This window comes from Bombina bombina, chromosome 2 (assembly GCF_027579735.1).
Source record: "Bombina bombina isolate aBomBom1 chromosome 2, aBomBom1.pri, whole genome shotgun sequence".
Taxonomy (NCBI): Eukaryota; Metazoa; Chordata; class Amphibia; order Anura; family Bombinatoridae; genus Bombina; species Bombina bombina.
The window spans coordinates 1,146,674,856-1,146,694,026 of record NC_069500.1 but is presented as its reverse complement, the minus strand read 5'-3'; the positions used below and the strand labels follow the sequence as shown (position 1 = coordinate 1,146,694,026).

Below are 19,171 nucleotides of genomic sequence, written 5' to 3'. Positions count from 1 at the left end.
TGCAATTGTGCATGCTAGGTCAGTGGAATGGGGATTACTCAGATTTGTCCCCCCTACTAAATCTGGATCAAGAGACCAGAGATTATCTTCTCTGGTGGCTATCTTGGGTCCATCTGTCCAAGGGTATGACTTTTCGCAGGCCAGATTGGACGATTGTAACAACAGATGCCAGCCTTCTAGGCTGGGGCGCAGTCTGGAATTCCCTGAAGGCTCAGGGATCGTGGACTCAGGAGGAGAAACTCCTCCCAATAAATATTCTGGAGTTAAGAACAATATTAAATTCTCTTCTAGCTTGGCCTCAGTTAGCAACACTGAGGTTCATCAGATTCCAGTCGGACAAAATCACGACTGTGGCTTACATCAACCATCAAGGGGGAACCAGGAGCTCCCTAGCGATCTTAGAAGTCTCCAAGATAATTCGCTGGGCAGAGTCTCACTCTTGCCACTTGTCAGCGATCCACATCCCAGGCGTGGAGAACTGGGAGGCGGACTTTCTAAGTCGTCAGACTTTTCATCCGGGGGAGTGGGAACTCCATCAACTGGTCCATCGTTGGGGCAAACCAGAACTGGATCTCATGGCGTCTCGCCAGAACGCCAAACTTCCTAGTTACGGATCCAGGTCCAGGGACCCGGGAGCGACGCTGATAGATGCTCTAGCAGCTCCTTGGTTCTTCAACATGGCTTATGTGTTTCCACCGTTTCCTCTGCTGTCTCGACTGATTGCCAAGGTCAAACAGGAGAGAGCATCGGTGATTCTGATAGCGCCTGCGTGGCCACGCAGGACCTGGTATGCAGACCTAGTGGACATGTCGTCCTGTCCACCATGGACTCTACCTCTGAGACAAGACCTTCTAATACAAGGTCCTTTCAATCATCCAAATCTTATTTCTCTGAGACTGACTGCATGGAGATTGAACGCTTGATCCTATCAAAGCGTGGCTTCTCCGAGTCAGTTATTGATACCTTAATACAGGCACGAAAGCCTGTTACCAGGAAAATCTACCATAAGATATGGCGTAAATACCTGTATTGGTGTGAATCCAAGAGTTACTCATGGAGTAAGGTTAGGATTCCTAGGATATTGTCCTTTCTCCAAGAGGGTTTGGAAAAAGGCTTATCAGCTAGTTCGTTAAAGGGACAGATTTCTGCTCTGTCTATTCTTTTGCACAAGCGTCTGGCAGAAGTTCCAGACGTCCAGGCTTTTTGTCAGGCTTTGGCTAGGATTAAGCCTGTGTTTAAAACTGTTGCTCCTCCGTGGAGCTTAAACTTGGTTCTTAAGGTTCTTCAAGGAGTTCCGTTTGAACCCCTTCATTCCATTGATATTAAACTTTTATCTTGGAAAGTTCTGTTTTTGATGGCTATTTCCTCAGCTCGAAGAGTCTCGGAGTTATCTGCCTTACATTGTGATTCTCCTTATCTGATTTTCCATTCAGACAAGGTAGTTCTGCGTACTAATCCTGGGTTTTTACCTAAGGTGGTTTCTAACAGGAATATCAATCAAGAGATTGTTGTCCCATCATTGTGCCCTAATCCTTCTTCAAAGAAGGAACGTCTTTTGCATAATCTGGACGTAGTCCGTGCCTTGAAGTTCTACTTGCAGGCAACTAAAGATTTTCGTCAAACATCTGCCCTGTTTGTCGTTTATTCTGGACAGAGGAGAGGTCAAAAAGCTTTGGCAACCTCTCTCTCCTTTTGGCTTCGAAGCATAATACGCTTAGAATATGAGACTGCTGGACAGCAGCCCCCTGAAAGGATTACAGCTCATTCTACTAGAGCTGTGGCTTCCACCTGGGCCTTTAAGAATGAGGCCTCTGAACAGATTTGCAAGGCTGCGACTTGGTCTTCGCTTCACACTTTTTCAAAATTTTACAAATTTGACACTTTTGCTTCTTCGGAGGCTGTTTTTGGGAGAAAGGTTCTACAGGCAGTGGTTCCTTCCGTTTAAGTTCCTGCCTTGTCCCTTCCATCATCCGTGTACTTAAGCTTTGGTATTGGTATCCCACAAGTAAGGGATGATCCGTGGACTGGATACACCTAACAAGAGAAAACATAATTTATGCTTACCTGATAAATTTATTTCTCTTGTAGTGTATCCAGTCCACGGCCCGCCCTGTCTTTTAAGGCAGGTCTAAATTTTTAATTAAACTACAGTCACCACTGCACCCTATGGTTTCTCCTTTCTTGTCTTGTTTCGGTCAAATGACTGGATATGACATGTGAGGGGAGGAGCTATATAGCAGCTCTGCTGTGGGTGATCCTCTTGCAACTTCCTGTTGGGAAGGGAATATATCCCACAAGTAATGGATGATCCGTGGACTGGATACACTACAAGAGAAATAAATTTATCAGGTAAGCATAAATTATGTTTTTATATTATCTTCACTATATCCACTGCAGTGCGATACATATGTATTTTCTTGTACAAGTATTTATCTAACTTTTTTTATAATCTACTTATTTAGTATTTTTAAATTTAAACCGCATGAGCTAAAATTGTATATGATTTTATTCCTATTTGTATACGATACATATTCTACAAACATTATAAATTGTGACATTTTGTATAATACCCCAGAGTTCTGTCTATTATTTATATAGATCCTTATATTCCAAGAATTTATATCGTTACAAAAATAAGTAACTAGTTATACATTATGATATTTTGACACTTTGTTCACATACCCCTTTGCAACACAGTAAAAAATCACTTTACAATCACTTTACAAACAATAAATTGAGCTCCCCTTCATTTGTTCGTTTTACCCTTTACATTGATAATTGTTTGGAGGAACTTTTATCACACAGAAGGGTTATAGAGCCTATTATTAAAATTTTCACTTTTGTACTCTACTTAATAATCATTTTTTAAGGTGCACTCACTCCATCCTGCTTTCTAATACTGTCTATTCTGTTACACAAGCGTCTGGCAGCTGTACCAGACGTTCAAGCGTTTGCACAGGCCTTAGTTAGAATCAAGCCTGTCTACAGACCTGTGGCTCCTCCATGGAGTCTAAATTTAGTTCTTTCAGTACTTCAAGAGGTTCCGTTTGAACCTTTGCATTCCATAGATATCAAGTTATTATCTTGGAAAGTTTTGTTTTTAGTTGCTATTTCTTCTGCTCGAAGAGTTTCAGAATTATCTGCTTTACAGTGTGATTCACCCTATCTGGTGTTCCATGCAGATAAGGTTGTTTTGCGTACTAAACCTGGTTTCCTTCCGAAGGTGGTTTCTAATAAGAATATTAACCAGGAAATCATTGTTCCTTCTCTGTGCCCTAATCCAGTTTCTAAGACGGAACGACTGTTGCACAATCTTGATGTGGTTCGTGCTTTAAAGTTCTATTTAAAAGCAACTAAAGATTTCAGACAAACATCATCCTTGTTTGTTGTGTATTCTGGTAAGAGGAGAGGTCAGAAAGCGACTGCTACCTCTCTTTCATTCTGGCTGAAAAGCATCATCCGATTGGCTTATGAGACTGCTGGTAAGCAGACTCCTGAACGTATTACAGCTCATTCCACCAGAGCTGTGGCTTCCACATGGGCTTTCAAGAATGAGGCTTCTGTTGAACAGATTTGTAAGGCAGCGACTTGGTCTTCACTGCATACATTCGCCAAATTTTATAAATTCGATACTTTTGCTTCTTCGGAGGCTATTTTTGGGAGAAAGGTTTTGCAAGCAGTGGTGCATTCCGTTTAGGTTACCTGACTTGTTCCCTCCCTTCATCCGTGTCCTATTGCTTTGGTATTGGTATCCCAGAAGTAAGGATGAAGCCGTGGACTGAATACACCAAGTAAGAGAAAACAGAATTTATGCTTACCTGATAAATTTCTTTCTCTTACAGGTGTATTCAGTCCACGGCCCGCCCTGATTTTTAAGTCAGGTTCAAATTTAATTTACAATAACTACAGTCACCACTGCACCCTATGGTTCTCCTTTTTCTCCTAACCGTCGGTCGAATGACTGGGGGGGCGGAGCCTGAGGGGAGCTATATGGACAGCTTTGCTGTGTGCTCTCTTTGCCACTTCCTGTAGGGATTGAGAATATCCCACAAGTAAGGATGAAGCCATGGACTGAATACACCTGTAAGAGAAATAAATTTATCAGGTAAGCATAAATTCTGTTTTTTTCTAACTAAGGGACATATGATGTATTTTCTCCTAATATCACCCAAATATGTTTTTGGTATACTAAACATAAAATATATTTTCCATAGCATCAATATAATTGGTACATATGCGTTAGTTGAATGGAATTTTATATGTAACACCATATCTCTATCTGTTTGTGAATGGAAGAAAGTATATATTCAATTAACATGGGAGTTGATCCTAATGTTTTTAATATTGGATTATATATATTTTTTATTGTTGTATTCTAATATGTGCATGTTTGTCTTGGCAACATTGAATGTTAATTGATTTTTAGGGAAAGGGTTAAATCATTACCCTATAAATAGAGATCCTTTACCTGTATGTGCAAGTCTATGAATAAGCCCCACTAGAGGGCGCGGAATGAGTCAGACTGCTTCCCTCCATGCCTGTCTCCTTGTCCATCATATGAATTCAGTATGAAATGTAAAAACACGAATTTATTGAATAATCCATTTAAAAACGTTTAGTGCCTGCTCGCATTTGTCTACTTCAGGAAAGTTCTCCTTTGTGAAAAGCACAATAGGACTAAAAGAAGCTACTCCCAGGTCATAACCAGGCCATATAACAAGCTACTGAGCTTTTGTTCTTCGTTTCTAGCAGATTGCTTCTTTCTGTATGTATCTCTGGGATATATCCCTTAAAAAAACTTCCTGAACATTATTTAGCTTATTTAATTTGCGGTTATCATTTATATCTGTGACTGATATATGATCTGCTGTACTGTAAAAGCAATCACCTTGCCAGGATTCTGAATCCCACAGTATATATTCCTGCCTTTCTTGAGCAAGGGGAATACTTTTCATGGTTAATTTACAAGAAAAGCAAGGAAATAAATCATGAAAAAGTACATTCCAGAGTTGTTGTTGTTTTTATTTTTATACTATGCAGTAATAGATATTTTATTAGGTTTTAGTTACTCCAGCGTTGCAGAAAATTAGTTTATCAATTCAAAACTTAAAAGCATTTGCAAATCATGCTTTAATCTGGTTTAATAAAATAGAAGAAATTTTAATGGAGTTTGCAGTATTTTATAAACAACATTAAAGCAGAGCTGGCTATGATGCATGTATATTTATGCGTATATGTTATTTGTCATTGCAGGCATCGAGGGTTTGTTGCAGCAGAACAGGCACGGCAGGTGGAAGAGTTCTGGCAGAGGAAGCAGGAAGCTATGCTAAACAAGGCTCGAGCTCAGGGACACATGGTATGAAATAATTAGTTTAGTTTATCCTGTGCGCAATTTTATTTTCTCTGGCTTCTGATATATGATTATAAACACTGTTAATCTACTCACTGTTGAACTCATGATCAGAAACTCGACAGCATGGAAAGAATCACACAATTTAAAAAAAAAATACAAATGTTTGTGTCTCTCCTTCATAGTAAGATATACTGTTCTCAAGCTACAATATGCCTTTCTAAAATGATTTGAGAGGCGTCTCAGTACTGACAAGACTTCTTAGGTCCCACGTCTTAAAAATCTTCGTCTGTGACCATTACCTTTACATTACTTCTGACCTTAAAACAAGGTTGGAATGATGTTTGCTTCTTCTTATGCATTTGAAGATTTTCTTTAAAACTGACAAAAACACACCTCTTTCACAGCTTCTTGGATTACCCCTGCTTTTTTTATATTCAAAAGAAAGACAAATCAGAGGCAATATTCCCTGAGTCATCCAGCCCTACTTAATGTGAATTGTCATGGCTGTTTCACAGTGCTTAGTTTGCTAGAAATATAGTGAAGCAGCACTGCACATGCCATTGAAAAATGTGAGGAAATATACAAAACCTGAGCAAAAATGTGTACACATTTTCTCTTGTTAAGTGTGTCCAGTCCATGGATCATCCAATACTTATGGGATATTCTCCTTCCCAACAGGAAGTTGCAAGAGGATCACCCACAGTAGAGCTGCTATATAGCTCCTCCCCTAACTGCCATATCCAGTCATTCTCTTGCAAGCCTCAACCAAGATGGAGGTCGTAAGAGGAGTGTGGTGTTTTATACTTAGTTTATTTCTTCAATCAAAAGTTTGTTATTTTTAAATGGTACCGGAGTGTGCTGTTTATCTCAGGCAGTATTTAGAAGAAGAATCTGCCTGCGTTTTCTATGATCTTAGCAGAAGTAACTAAGATCCATGGCTGTTCTCACATATTCTGAGGAGTGAGGTAACTTCAAAGAGGGAATGGCGTGCAGGTTTTCCTGCAATAAGGTATGTGCAGTTAATATTTTTCTAGGGATGGAATTTGCTAGAAAATGCTGCTTATACCGGATTAATGTAAGTAAAGCCTTAAATGCAGTGATAGCTACTGGTATCAGGCTTATTAATAGAGATGCATACTCTTATAAAAATGTAATATAAAACGTTTGCTGGCATGTTAATCGTTTTTATATATGTTTGGTGACAAAACTTATTGGGGCCTAGTTTTTTTCCACATGGCTGGTTTGATTTCTGCCTAGAGTTTCCTGAAGCTTTCCACTGTTGCAATATGAGTGGGAAGGGCCTATTTTAGTGCTTTTCTGTGCAGATAAAAATACTGACAGAGACATTCAGCTTCCCTCTGCATGATACAGGACATCTCTGAAGGGCTCAAAAGGCTTCAAAGTCGTGTTTGAGGAGGGTAACAATCACAGTAGACTGTAGCAGTTGTTGTGACTGTGTTTAAAAAACGTTTCTTTCATGTAATTAGCAAGAGTCCATGAGCTAGTGACGTATGGGATATACATTCCTACCAGGAGGGGCAAAGTTTCCCAAACCTCAAAATGCCTATAAATACACCCCTCACCACACCCACAAATCAGTTTTACAAACTTTGCCTCCTGTGGAGGTGGTGAAGTAAGTTTGTGCTAGATTCTACGTTGATATGCGCTCCGCAGCAGGTTGTAGCCCGGTTTTCCTCTCAGCGTGCAGTGAATGTCAGAGGGATGTGAAGGGAGTATTGCCTATTTGAATTCAATGATCTCCTTCTACGGGGTCTATTTCATAGGTTCTCTGTTATCGGTCGTAGAGATTCATCTCTTACCTCCCTTTTCAGATCGACGATATACTCTTATATATACCATTACCTCTACTGATTCTCATTTCAGTACTGGTTTGGCTTTCTACTACATGTAGATGAGTGTCCTGGGGTAAGTAAGTCTTATTTTCTGTGACACTCTAAGCTATGGTTGGGCACTTTTATATAAAGTTCTAAATAAATGTGTTTAAACATTTATTTGCCTTGATTCAGGATGTTCAACGTTCCTTATTTTCAGACAGTCAGTTTCATATTTGGGATAATGCATATGAATAAATCAATTTTTTCTTACCTTAAAATTTGACTTTTTCCCTGTGGGCTGTTAGGCTCGCGGGGGCTGAAAATGCTTCATTTTATTGCGTCATTCTTGGCGCGGACTTTTTTGGCGCAAAATTTTTTTTCTGTTTCCGGCGTCATACGTGTCGCCGGAAGTTGCGTCATTTTTGACGTTCTTTTGCGCCAAAAGTGTCGGCGTTCCGGATGTGGCGTCATTTTTGGCGCCAAAAGCATTTAGGCGCCAAATAATGTGGGCGTCTTATTTGGCGCTAAAAAAATATGGGCGTCACTTTTGTCTCCACATTATTTAAGTCTCATTATTTATTGCTTCTGGTTGCTAGAAGCTTGTTCACTGGCATTTTTTTCCCATTCCTGAAACTGTCATTTAAGGAATTTGATTAATTTTGCTTTATATGTTGTTTTTCTATTACATATTGCAAGATGTCCCACGTTGCAACTGAGTCAGAAGATACTTCTGGAAAATCGCTGCCTGGTGCTGGAGCTACCAAAGCTAAGTGTATCTGCTGTAAACTTTTGGTAGCTGTTCCTCCAGCTGTTGTTTGTATTGAATGTCATGACAAACTTGTTAATGCAGATAATATTTCCTTTAGTAAAGTTCCATTACCTGTTGCTGTTCCGTCAACATCTAATACTCAGAGTGTTCCTGATAACATAAGAGATTTTGTTTCTAAATCCATTAAGAAGGCTATGTCTGTTATTCCTCCTTCTAGTAAACATAAAAAGTCTTTTAAAACTTCTCATTGTTCAGATGAATTTTTAAATGAACATCATCATTCTGATTCTGATACTGGTTCTTCTGGTTCAGAGGATTCTGTCTCAGAGGTTGATGCTGATAAATCTTCATATTTATTTAAAATGGAATTTATTCGTTCTTTACTTAAAGAAGTCCTAATTGCATTAGAAATTGAGGATTCTGGTCCTCTTGATACTAAATCTAAACGTTTAGATAAGGTTTTTAAATCTCCTGTAGTTATTCCAGAAGTTTTTCCTGTTCCTGGTGCTATTTCTGAAGTAATTTCCAGAGAATGGAATAATTTGGGTAATTCATTTACTCCTTCTAAACGTTTTAAGCAATTATATCCTGTGCCATCTGACAGATTAGAGTTTTGGGACAAAATCCCTAAGGTTGATGGGGCTGTCTCTACTCTTGCTAAGCATACTACTATTCCTACGGCAGATGGTACTTCCTTTAAGGATCCTTTAGATAGGAAAATTGAATCCTTTCTAAGAAAAGCTTATTTGTGTTCAGGTAATCTTCTTAGACCTGCTATATCTTTGGCGGATGTTGCTGCAGCTTCAACTTTTTGGTTGGAAGCTTTAGCGCAACAAGTGACAGATCATAATTCTCATAGCATTATTATTCTGCTTCAACATGCTAATAATTTTATTTGTGATGCCATCTTTGATATCATTAGAGTTGATGTCAGGTATATGTCTCTAGCTATTTTAGCTAGAAGAGCTTTATGGCTTAAAACTTGGAATGCTGATATGTCTTCTAAGTCTACTCTGCTTTCCCTTTCTTTCCAGGGTAATAAATTATTTGGTTCTCAGTTGGATTCTATTATCTCAACTGTTACTGGAGGGAAAGGAACTTTTTTACCACAGGATAAAAAGTCTAAAGGTAAATTCAGGTCTAATAATCGTTTTTGTTCCTTTCGTCACAACAAGGAACAAAAGCCTGATCCTTCATCCTCAGGAGCGGTATCAGTTTGGAAACCATCTCCAGTCTGGAATAAATCCAAGCCTTTTAGAAAATCAAAGCCAGCTCCTAAGTCCACATGAAGGTGCGGCCCTCATTCCAGCTCAGCTGGTAGGGGGCAGATTACGTTTTTTCAAAGAAATTTGGATCAATTCCGTTCACAATCTTTGGATTCAGAACATTGTTTCAGAAGGGTACAGAATTGGTTTCAAGATAAGACCTCCTGCAAAGAGATTTTTTCTTTCCCGTGTCCCAGTAAATCCAGCGAAGGCTCAAGCATTTCTGAAATGTGTTTCAGATCTAGAGTTGGCTGGAGTAATTATGCCAGTTCCAGTTCTGGAACAGGGGCTGGGGTTTTATTCAAATCTCTTCATTGTACCAAAGAAGGAGAATTCCTTCAGACCAGTTCTGGATCTAAAAATATTGAATCGTTATGTAAGGATACCAACATTCAAAATGGTAACTGTAAGGACTATCCTGCCTTTTGTTCAGCAAGGGCATTATATGTCTACAATAGATTTACAGGATGCATATCTGCATATTCCGATTCATCCAGATCACTATCAGTTTCTGAGATTCTCTTTCCTAGACAAGCATTACCAGTTTGTGGCTCTGCCGTTTGGCCTAGCAACAGCTCCAAGAATTTTTACAAAGGTTCTCGGTGCCCTTCTATCTGTAATCAGAGAACAGGGTATTGTGGTATTTCCTTATTTGGACGATATCTTGGTACTTGCTCAGTCTTCACATTTAGCAGAATCTCATACGAATCGACTTGTGTTGTTTCTTCAAGATCATGGTTGGAGGATCAATTTACTAAAAAGTTCATTGATTCCTCAGACAAGGGTAACCTTTTTGGGTTTCCAGATAGATTCAGTGTCCATGACTCTATCTTTGACAGACAAGAGACGTCTAAAATTGATATCAGCTTGTCGAAACCTTCAGTCACAATCATTCCCTTTGGTAGCCTTATGCATGGAAATTCTAGGTCTTATGACTGATGCATCGGACGCGATCCCCTTAGCTCGTTTTCACATGCGACCTCTTCAGCTCTGTATGCTGAACCAATGGTGCAGGGATTACACAAAGATATCTCAATTAATATCTTTAAAACCGATTGTACGACACTCTCTGACGTGGTGGACAGATCACCATCGTTTAGTTCAGGGGGCTTCTTTTGTTCTTCCGACCTGGACTGTAATTTCAACAGATGCAAGTCTTATAGGTTGGGGAGCTGTGTGGGGGTCTCTGACGGCACAAGGGGTTTGGGAATCTCAGGAGGTGAGATTACCGATCAATATTTTGGATCTCTGTGCAATTTTCAGAGCTCTTCAGTCTTGGCCTCTTCTAAAGAGAGAATCGTTCATTTGTTTTCAGACAGACAATGTCACATCTGTGGCATACATCAATCATCAAGGAGGGACTCACAGTCCTCTAGCTATGAAAGAAGTATCTCGAATTCTGGTTTGGGCGGAATCCAGCTCCTGTCTAGTTTCTGCGGTTCATATCCCAGGTATAGACAATTGGGAAGCAGATTATCTCAGTCGCCAAACGTTGCATCCGGGCGAATGGTCTCTTCACCCAGAGGTATTTCTTCAGATTGTTCAAATGTGGGGACTTCCCGAAATAGATCTGATGGCCTCTCATCTAAACAAGAAACTTCCCAGGTATCTGTCCAGATCCCGGGATCCTCAAGCGTAAGCAGTGGATGTATTGTCGCTTCCTTGGAAGTATCATCCTGCCTATATCTTCCGCCTCTAGTTCTTCTTCCAAGAGTGATCTCCAAGATTCTGAAGGAATGCTCGTTTGTTCTGCTGGTAGCTCCAGCATGGCCTCACAGGTTTTGGTATGCGGATCTTGTCCGGATGGCTTCTTGCCAACCGTGGACTCTTCCGTTAAGACCAGACCTTCTGTCGCAAGGTCCTTTTTTCCATCAGGATCTCAAATCCTTAAATTTAAAGGTATGGAGATTGAACGCTTGATTCTTAGTCAAAGAGGTTTCTCTGACTCTGTGATTAATACTATGTTACAGGCTCGTAAATCTGTATCTAGAGAGATATATTATAGAGTCTGGAAGACTTATATTTCTTGGTGTCTTTCTCATCATTTTTCCTGGCATTCTTTTAGAATTCCGAGAATTTTACAGTTTCTTCAGGATGGTTTGGATAAAGGTTTGTCTGCAAGTTCCTTGAAAGGACAAATCTCTGCTCTTTCTGTTCTTTTTCACAGAAAGATTGCTAATCTTCCTGATATTCATTGTTTTGTACAAGCTTTGGTTCGTATAAAACCTGTTATTAAGTCAATTTCTCCTCCTTGGAGTTTAATTTGGTTCTGGGGGCTCTTCAAGCTCCTCCGTTTGAACCTATGCATTCATTGGACATTAAATTACTTTCTTGGAAAGTTTTGTTCCTTTTGGCCATCTCTTCTGCCAGAAGAGTTTCTGAATTATCTGCTCTTTCTTGTGAATCTCCTTTTCTGATTTTTCACCAGGATAAGGCGGTGTTGCGAACTTCTTTTGAATTTTTACCTAAGGTTGTGAGTTCCAACAACATTAGTAGAGAAATTGTGGTTCCTTCATTATGTCCTAATCCTAAGAATTCTAAGGAGAAATCATTGCATTCTTTGGATGTAGTTAGAGCTTTGAAATATTATGTTGAAGCTACTAAGACTTTCCGAAAGACTTCTAGTCTATTTGTTATCTTTTCCGGTTCTAGGAAAGGTCAGAAGGCCTCTGCCATTTCTTTGGCATCTTGATTGAAATCTTTAATTCATCATGCTTATGTTGAGTCGGGTAAAACTCCGCCTCAAAGGATTACAGCTCATTCTACTAGGTCAGTTTCGACTTCCTGGGCGTTTAGGAATGAAGCTTCGGTTGATCAGATTTTCAAAGCAGCAACTTGGTCTTTGCATACTTTTACTAAATTCTACCATTTTGATGTGTTTTCTTCTTCTGAAGCTGTTTTTGGTAGAAAAGTACTTCAGGCAGCTGTTTCAGTTTGATTCTTCTGCTTATATTTTCAGTTTTTTTCTTTATAAATTTAAATTTTTTGGGTGTGGATTATTTTTCAGCGGAATTGGCTGTCTTTATTTCTTTCATGTAATTAGCAAGAGTCCATGAGCTAGTGACGTATGGGATATACATTCCTACCAGGAGGGGCAAAGTTTCCCAAACCTTAAAATGCCTATAAATACACCCCTCACCACACCCACAATTCAGTTTTACAAACTTTGCCTCCTATGGAGGTGGTGAAGTAAGTTTGTGCTAGATTCTACGTTGATATGCGCTCCGCAGCAAGTTGGGGCCCGGTTTTCCTCTCAGCGTGCAGTGAATGCCAGAGGGATGTGAGGAGAGTATTGCCTATTTGAATTCAATGATCTCCTTCTACGGGGTCTATTTCATAGGTTCTCTGTTATCGGTCGTGGAGATTCATCTCTTACCTCCCTTTTCAGATCGACGATATACTCTTATATATATATATATATATATATACCATTACCTCTGCTGATTTTCGTTTCAGTACTGGTTTGGCTTTCTACAAACATGTAGATGAGTGTCCTGGGGTAAGTAAGTCTTATTTTCTGTGACACTCTAAAGCTATGGTTGGGCACTTTTTTATAAAGTTCTAAATATATGTATTCAAACATTTATTTGCCTTGACTCAGGATGTTCAACATTCCTTTTTTTCAGACAGTCAGTTTCATATTTGGGATAATGCATTTGAATCAATCATTTTTTCTTACCTTAAAAAATTTGACTTTTTCCCTGTGGGCGGTTAGGCTCGCGGGGGCTGAAAATGCTTCATTTTATTGCGTCATTCTTGGCGCAGACTTTTTTGGCGCAAATTTTTTTTTCTGTTTCCGGCGTCATACGTGTCGCCGGAAGTTGCGTCATTTTTTTGACGTTCTTTTGCGCCAAAAATGTCGGCATTCCGGATGTGGCGTCATTTTTGGCGCCAAAAGTATTTAGGCGCCAAATAATGTGGGCGTCTTATTTGGCGCTAAAAAAATATGGGCGTCGCTTTTGTCTCCACATTATTTAAGTCTCATTATTTATTGCTTCTGGTTGCTAGAAGCTTGTTCACTGGCATTTTTTTCCCATTCCTGAAACTGTCATTTAAGGAATTTGATCAATTTTGCTTTATATGTTGTTTTTTCTATTACATATTGCAAGATGTTCCACGTTGCAACTGAGTCAGAAGATACTTCAGGAAAATCACTGCCCGGTGCTGGAGCTACCAAGCTAAGTGTATCTGCTATAAACTTTTGGTATCTGTTTCTCCAGCTGTTGTTTGTATTGCATGTCATGACAAACTTATTAATGCAGATAAAATTTCCTTTAGTACTGTTACATTACCTGTTGCTGTTCCGTCAACATCTAATTTTCAGAGTGTTCCTGATAACATAAGAGATTTTATTTTTTAAATCCATTAAGAAGGCTATGTCTGTTATTTCTCCTTCTAGTTTACATAAAAGTCTTTTAAAACTTCTCTTTTTTCAGATGAATTTTTAAATGAACATCACCATTCTGATACTGATAAATGGTTCTTCTGGTTCAGAAGTTTCTGTCTCAGAGGTTGATGCTGTTAAATCTTTGTATTTGTTCAAGATGGAATTTATTCGTTCTTTATTTAAAGAAGTATTAATTGCATTAGAAATAGAGGATTCTGGTCCTCTTGATACTAAATCTAAACGTTTAAATAAGGTTTTTAAATCTCCTGTAGTTATTCCAGAAGTGTTTAATCTCCCTGATGCTATTTCTGAAATAATTTCCAGGGAATGGAATAATTTGGGTAATTCTTTTACTCCTTCTAATCGTTTAAGCAATTATATCCTGTGCCATCTGACAGATTAGAGTTTTGGGACAAAATCCCTAAGGTTATGGGGCTGTCTCTACTCCTGCTAAATGTACTACTATTCCTACGGCAGATAGTACTTCATTTAAGGATCCTTTAGATAGGAAAATTGAATCCTTTCTAAGAAAAGCTTACTTATGTTCAGGTAATCTTCTTAGACCTGCTATATTTTTAGCGGATGTTGCTGCAGCTTCAACTTTTTGGTTAGAAGCTTTAGCGCAACAAGTAACAGATCATAATTTTATAGCATTATTATTATTCTATAACATGCTAATAATTTTATTGGTGATACCATCTTTTGATATCATTAGAGTTGATGTCAGGTATATGTCTCTAGCTATTTTAGCTAGAAAAGCTTTATGGATTAATCTTGGAATGCTGATATGTCTTCTAAGTCAACTTTGCTTTCCCTTTCTTTCCAGGGTAATAAATTATTATCTCAACTGTTTCTGGAAGGAAGGGAACTTTTTTACCAAAGGATAAAAAATCTAAGGTAAATTTAGGTCTAATAATCTTTTTCGTTCCTTTCCTCACAACAAGGAACAAAAGCCTGATCCTTCATCCTCAGGAGCGGTATCAGTTTGGAAACTATTTCCAGTTTGGAATATATCCAAGCCTTATAGAAACCTATAGCCAGCTCCTAAGTACCCATGAAGGTGCGGCCCTTATTCCAGCTCAGCTGGTATGGGGCAGATTACGTTTTCTTCAAAGAAATTTGGATCAATTCCGTTCTCAATCTCTGGTTTCAGAACATTGTTTCAGAAAGGTACAGAATTGGCTTCAAGTTAAGGCCTCCTGCTAAGAGATTTTTTTCTTTCCCGTGTCCCAGTTAACACAGCAAAGGCTCAGCATTTCTGAAATGTGTTTCAGATCTAGAGTTGGCTGGAGTAATTATGCCAGTTCCAGTTCTGGAACAGGGGCTGGGGTTTTATTTTATCTCTTCATTGTACCAAAGAAGGTCAATTCCTTCAGACCAGTTCCGGATCTATCATTATTGAATCGTTATGTAAGGATACCAACATTCAAGATGGTAACTGTAGGACTATCCTGCCTTTTGTTTAGCAAGGGCATTATATGTCTACAATAGATTTACAGGATGCGTATCTGCATATTCCGATTCATCCAGATCACTTTTAGTGTCTGAGATTCTCTTTTTAGACAAGCATTACCAGTTTTGTGGCTCTACCGTTTGGCCTAGCCTCAGTTCCAAGAATTTTTTTCAAAGGTTCTCGGTGCCCTTCTTTCTATAATCAGAGAACAGGGTTTTGATATTTCCTTGTTTTTACGATATCTTGGTACTTGCTCAGTCTTCTCATTTTCGAAGAATCTCATACGAATCGACTTGTGTTGTTTCTTCAAGTTCATGGTTGGAGGATCAATTTACCAATCAGTTCATTGATTCCTCAGACAAGGGTAACCTTTTTAGGTTTCTAGATAGATTCAGTGTCTATGACTCTGTCCTTGTCAGACAAGAGAAGTTTAACATTGATCAGCTTGTCAAAACCTTCAGTCACAATCATTCCCTTTGGTAGCCTTATGCATGGAAATTTTAGGTCTTAGGACTGCCGCATCAGATGCGATCTCCTTTGCTCGTTTTCACATGCGACCTCTTCAGCTCTGTATGCTGAACCAATGGTGCAGGGATTACTCAAAGATATCTCAATTAATATCTTTAAACCGATTATACGACACTCTCTGACATGGTGGACAGATCACCATCGTTTAGTTCAGGGGGCTTCTTTGTTCTTCCGACCTGGACTATAATCTCAACAGATGCAAGTCTTACAGGTTGGGGAGCTGTGTGGGGGTATCTGACGGCACAAGGGGTTTGGGAATCTCAGGAGGTGAGATTTCCGATCAATATTTTGGAACTCAGTGCAATTTTCAGAGCTCTTCAGTCTTGGCCTCTTCTGAAGAGAGAGTTGTTCATTTGTTTTCAGATAGACAATGTCACAACTGTGGCATACATCAATCAATTTTGGTTTGGGCGGAATCCAGCTCCTGTCTAATCTCTGCGGTTCATATCCCAGGTATGGACAATTGGAAAGCGGATTATCTCAGTCGCCAAACGTTGAACCTGGGCGAATGGTCTCTTCATCCAGAGGTATTTCCTCAGATTGTTCAAATGTGGGAACTCCCAGAAATAGATCTGATGGCTTCTCATCTAAACAAGAAACTTCCCTGGTATCTGTCCGGATCCCGGGATCCTCGGGCGGAGGCAGTGGATGCATTATCTCTTCCTTACAAGTGTCATCCTTCCTATATCTTTCCGCCTCTAGTTCTTCTTCCAAGGGTATTCTCCAATATTCTAAAGGAATGCTCGTTTGTCCTGCTGGTAGCTCCAGCATGGCCTCACAGGTTTTGGTATGCGGATCTTGTCCGGATGGCCTATTGCCAGCTGTGGACTCTTCCGTTAAGACCAGTCTTTCTGTCTCAAAGTTCTTTTTTCCATCAGGATCTCAAAACCTTAATTTTAAGGTATGGAGTTTGAACGCTTGATTCTTTGTCAAAGAGGTTTCTCTGACTCTGTGATTGATACTATGTGACAGGCTCGTAAATCTGTATCTAGAGAGATATATTATAGAGTCTGGAAGACTTATATTTCTTAGTGTCTTTCTCATCTTTTTCTTGGCATTCTTTTTGAATACCGAGAATTTTACAGTTTTTTCAGGATGGTTTAGATAAAGGTTTGTCCGCAAGTTCCTTGAAAGACAAATCTTTGCTCTTTCTGTTCTTTTTCACAGAAGGATTGCTAATCTTCCTGATATTCATTGTTTTGTACAACCTGTGGTTCGTATAAAACCTGTCATTAAGTCAATTTCTCCTCCTTGGATGTTGAATTTGGTTCTGGGGGCTCTTCAAGCTCCTCCTTTTGAACCCATGCATTCTTTGGTCGTTATATTACTTTCTTGGAAAGTTTTGTTCCTTTTGGCAATCTCTTCTGCCAGAAGAGTTTCTGAATTATCTGCTCTTTCTTGTGAGTCTCCTTTTCTGATTTTTCATCAGGATAAGGCAGTGTTGCGAACTTCTTTTGAATTTTTACCTAAAGTTGTGAATTCCAACAACATTAGTAGAGAAATTGTGGTTCCTTCATTATGTCCTAATCCTAAGAATTTTAAGGAGAAATCGTTACATTCTTTGGATGTTGTTAGAGCTTTGAAATATTATGTTGAAGCTACTAAGTCTTTCCGAAAGACTTCTAGTTTATTTGTTATCTTTTCCGGTTCTAGAAAAGGCCAGAAAGCTTCTGCCATTTCTTTGGCATCTTGGTTGAAATCTTTAATTCATCTTGCCTATGTTGAGTCGGGTAAAACTCCGCCTCAAAGGATTACAGCTCATTCTACTAGGTCAGTTTCTACTTCCTGGGCGTTTAGGAATGAAGCTTCGATTGATCAGATTTGCAAAGCAGCAACTTGGTCCTCTTTGCATACTTTTACTAAATTCTACCATTTTGATGTATTTTCTTCTTCTGAAGCAGTTTTTGGTAGAAAAGTACTTCAGGCAGCGGTTTCAGTTTGAATCTTCTGCTTATGTTTTCATTTAAACTTTATTTTGGGTGTGGATTATTTTCAGCAGGAATTGGCTGTCTTTATTTTATCCCTCCCTCTCTAGTGACTCTTGCGTGGAAAGATCCACATCTTGGGTAATCATTATCCCATACGTCACTAGCTCATGGACTCTTGCTAATTACATGAAAGAAAACATAATTTATGTAAGAACTTACCTGATAAATTCATTTCTTTCATATTAGCAAGAGTCCATGAGGCCCACCCTTTTTTTGTGGTGGTTATGATTTTTGTATAAAGCACAATTATTCCAATTCCTTATTTTATATGTTTTCGCACTTTTTTATCACCCCACTTCTTGGCTATTCGTTAAACTGAATTGTGGGTGTGGTGAGGGGTGTATTTATAGGCATTTTGAGGTTTGGGAAACTTTGCCCCTCCTGGTAGGAATGTATATCCCATACGTCACTAGCTCATGGGCTCTTGCTAATATGAAAGAAATGAATTTATCAGGTAAGTTCTTACATAAATTATGTTTTTGTGGTGGTTATGATTTTTTTGTATAAAGCACAATTATCCAATTCCTTATTTCTCCAACATAGGTGTGTCCGGTCCACGGCGTCATCCTTACTTGTGGGATATTCTCCTCCCCAACAGGAAATGGCAAAGAGCCCAGCAAAGCTGGTCACATGATCCCTCCTAGGCTTCGCCTTCCCCAGTCATTCTCTTTGCCGTTGTACAGGCAACATCTCCACGGAGATGGCTTAGAGTTTTTTGGTGTTTAACTGTAGTTTTTATTATTCAATCAAGAGTTTGTTATTTTAAAATAGTGCTGGTATGTACTATTTACTCTGAAACAGAAAAGAGATGAAGATTTCTGTTTGTAAGAGGAAAATGATTTTAGCAACCGTTACTAAAATCGATGGCTGTTTCCACACAGGACTGTTGAGAGGAATTAACTTCAGTTGGGGGAAACAGTGAGCAGACTTTTGCTGCTTGAGGTATGACACATTTCTAACAAGACGATGTAATGCTGGAAGCTGTCATTTTCCCTATGGGATCCGGTAAGCCATTTTTATTACATAAGAAAAAAAGGGCTTCACAAGGGCTTTTAAGACTGTAGACATTTTCTGGGCTAAAACGATTGATATATAAGCATATTTTAATACTTCATAGCTTTGAGGAATTATTTTATTCTTGGGAATTATGTAAACTAACCGGTAGGCACTGTATTGGACACCTTATTTTCTAGGGGCTTTCCCTAATCATAGGCAGAGCCTCATTTTCGCGCCTCTATTGCGCACTTGTTTTTGGGAAGCATGACATGCAGATGCATGTGTGAGGAGCTCTGATACATAGAAAAGACTTTCTGAAGGCGTCATTTGGTATCGTATTCCCCTTTGGGCTTGGTTGGGTCTCAGCAAAGCAGATACCAGGGACTGTAAAGGGGTTAAATATAAAAACGGCTCCGGTTCCGTTATTTTAAGAGTTAAAGCTTTCAAATTTGGTGTGCAATACTTTTAAGGCTTTAAGACACTGTGGTGAAATTTTGGTGAATTTTGAACAATTCCTTCATACTTTTTCACATTTGCAGTAATAAAGTGTGTTCAGTTTAAAATTTAAAGTGACAGTAACGGTTTTATTTTAAAACG

At 39.1% G+C, this 19,171-nt stretch overlaps 1 protein-coding gene across 1 annotated transcript in view; it reads left to right on the top strand.

Annotated features, from left to right (window-relative positions):
- The window catches only part of NEK1 (NIMA related kinase 1), an 827,448-nt gene that overhangs the window by 231,571 nt on the left and 576,706 nt on the right, over positions 1-19,171 (top strand). The window contains exon 17 of the mRNA XM_053700237.1: positions 5,254-5,356. Within this exon, the coding sequence (XP_053556212.1) occupies positions 5,254-5,356 (103 nt within the window). The remainder of the gene's footprint in view (positions 1-5,253; positions 5,357-19,171) is intronic.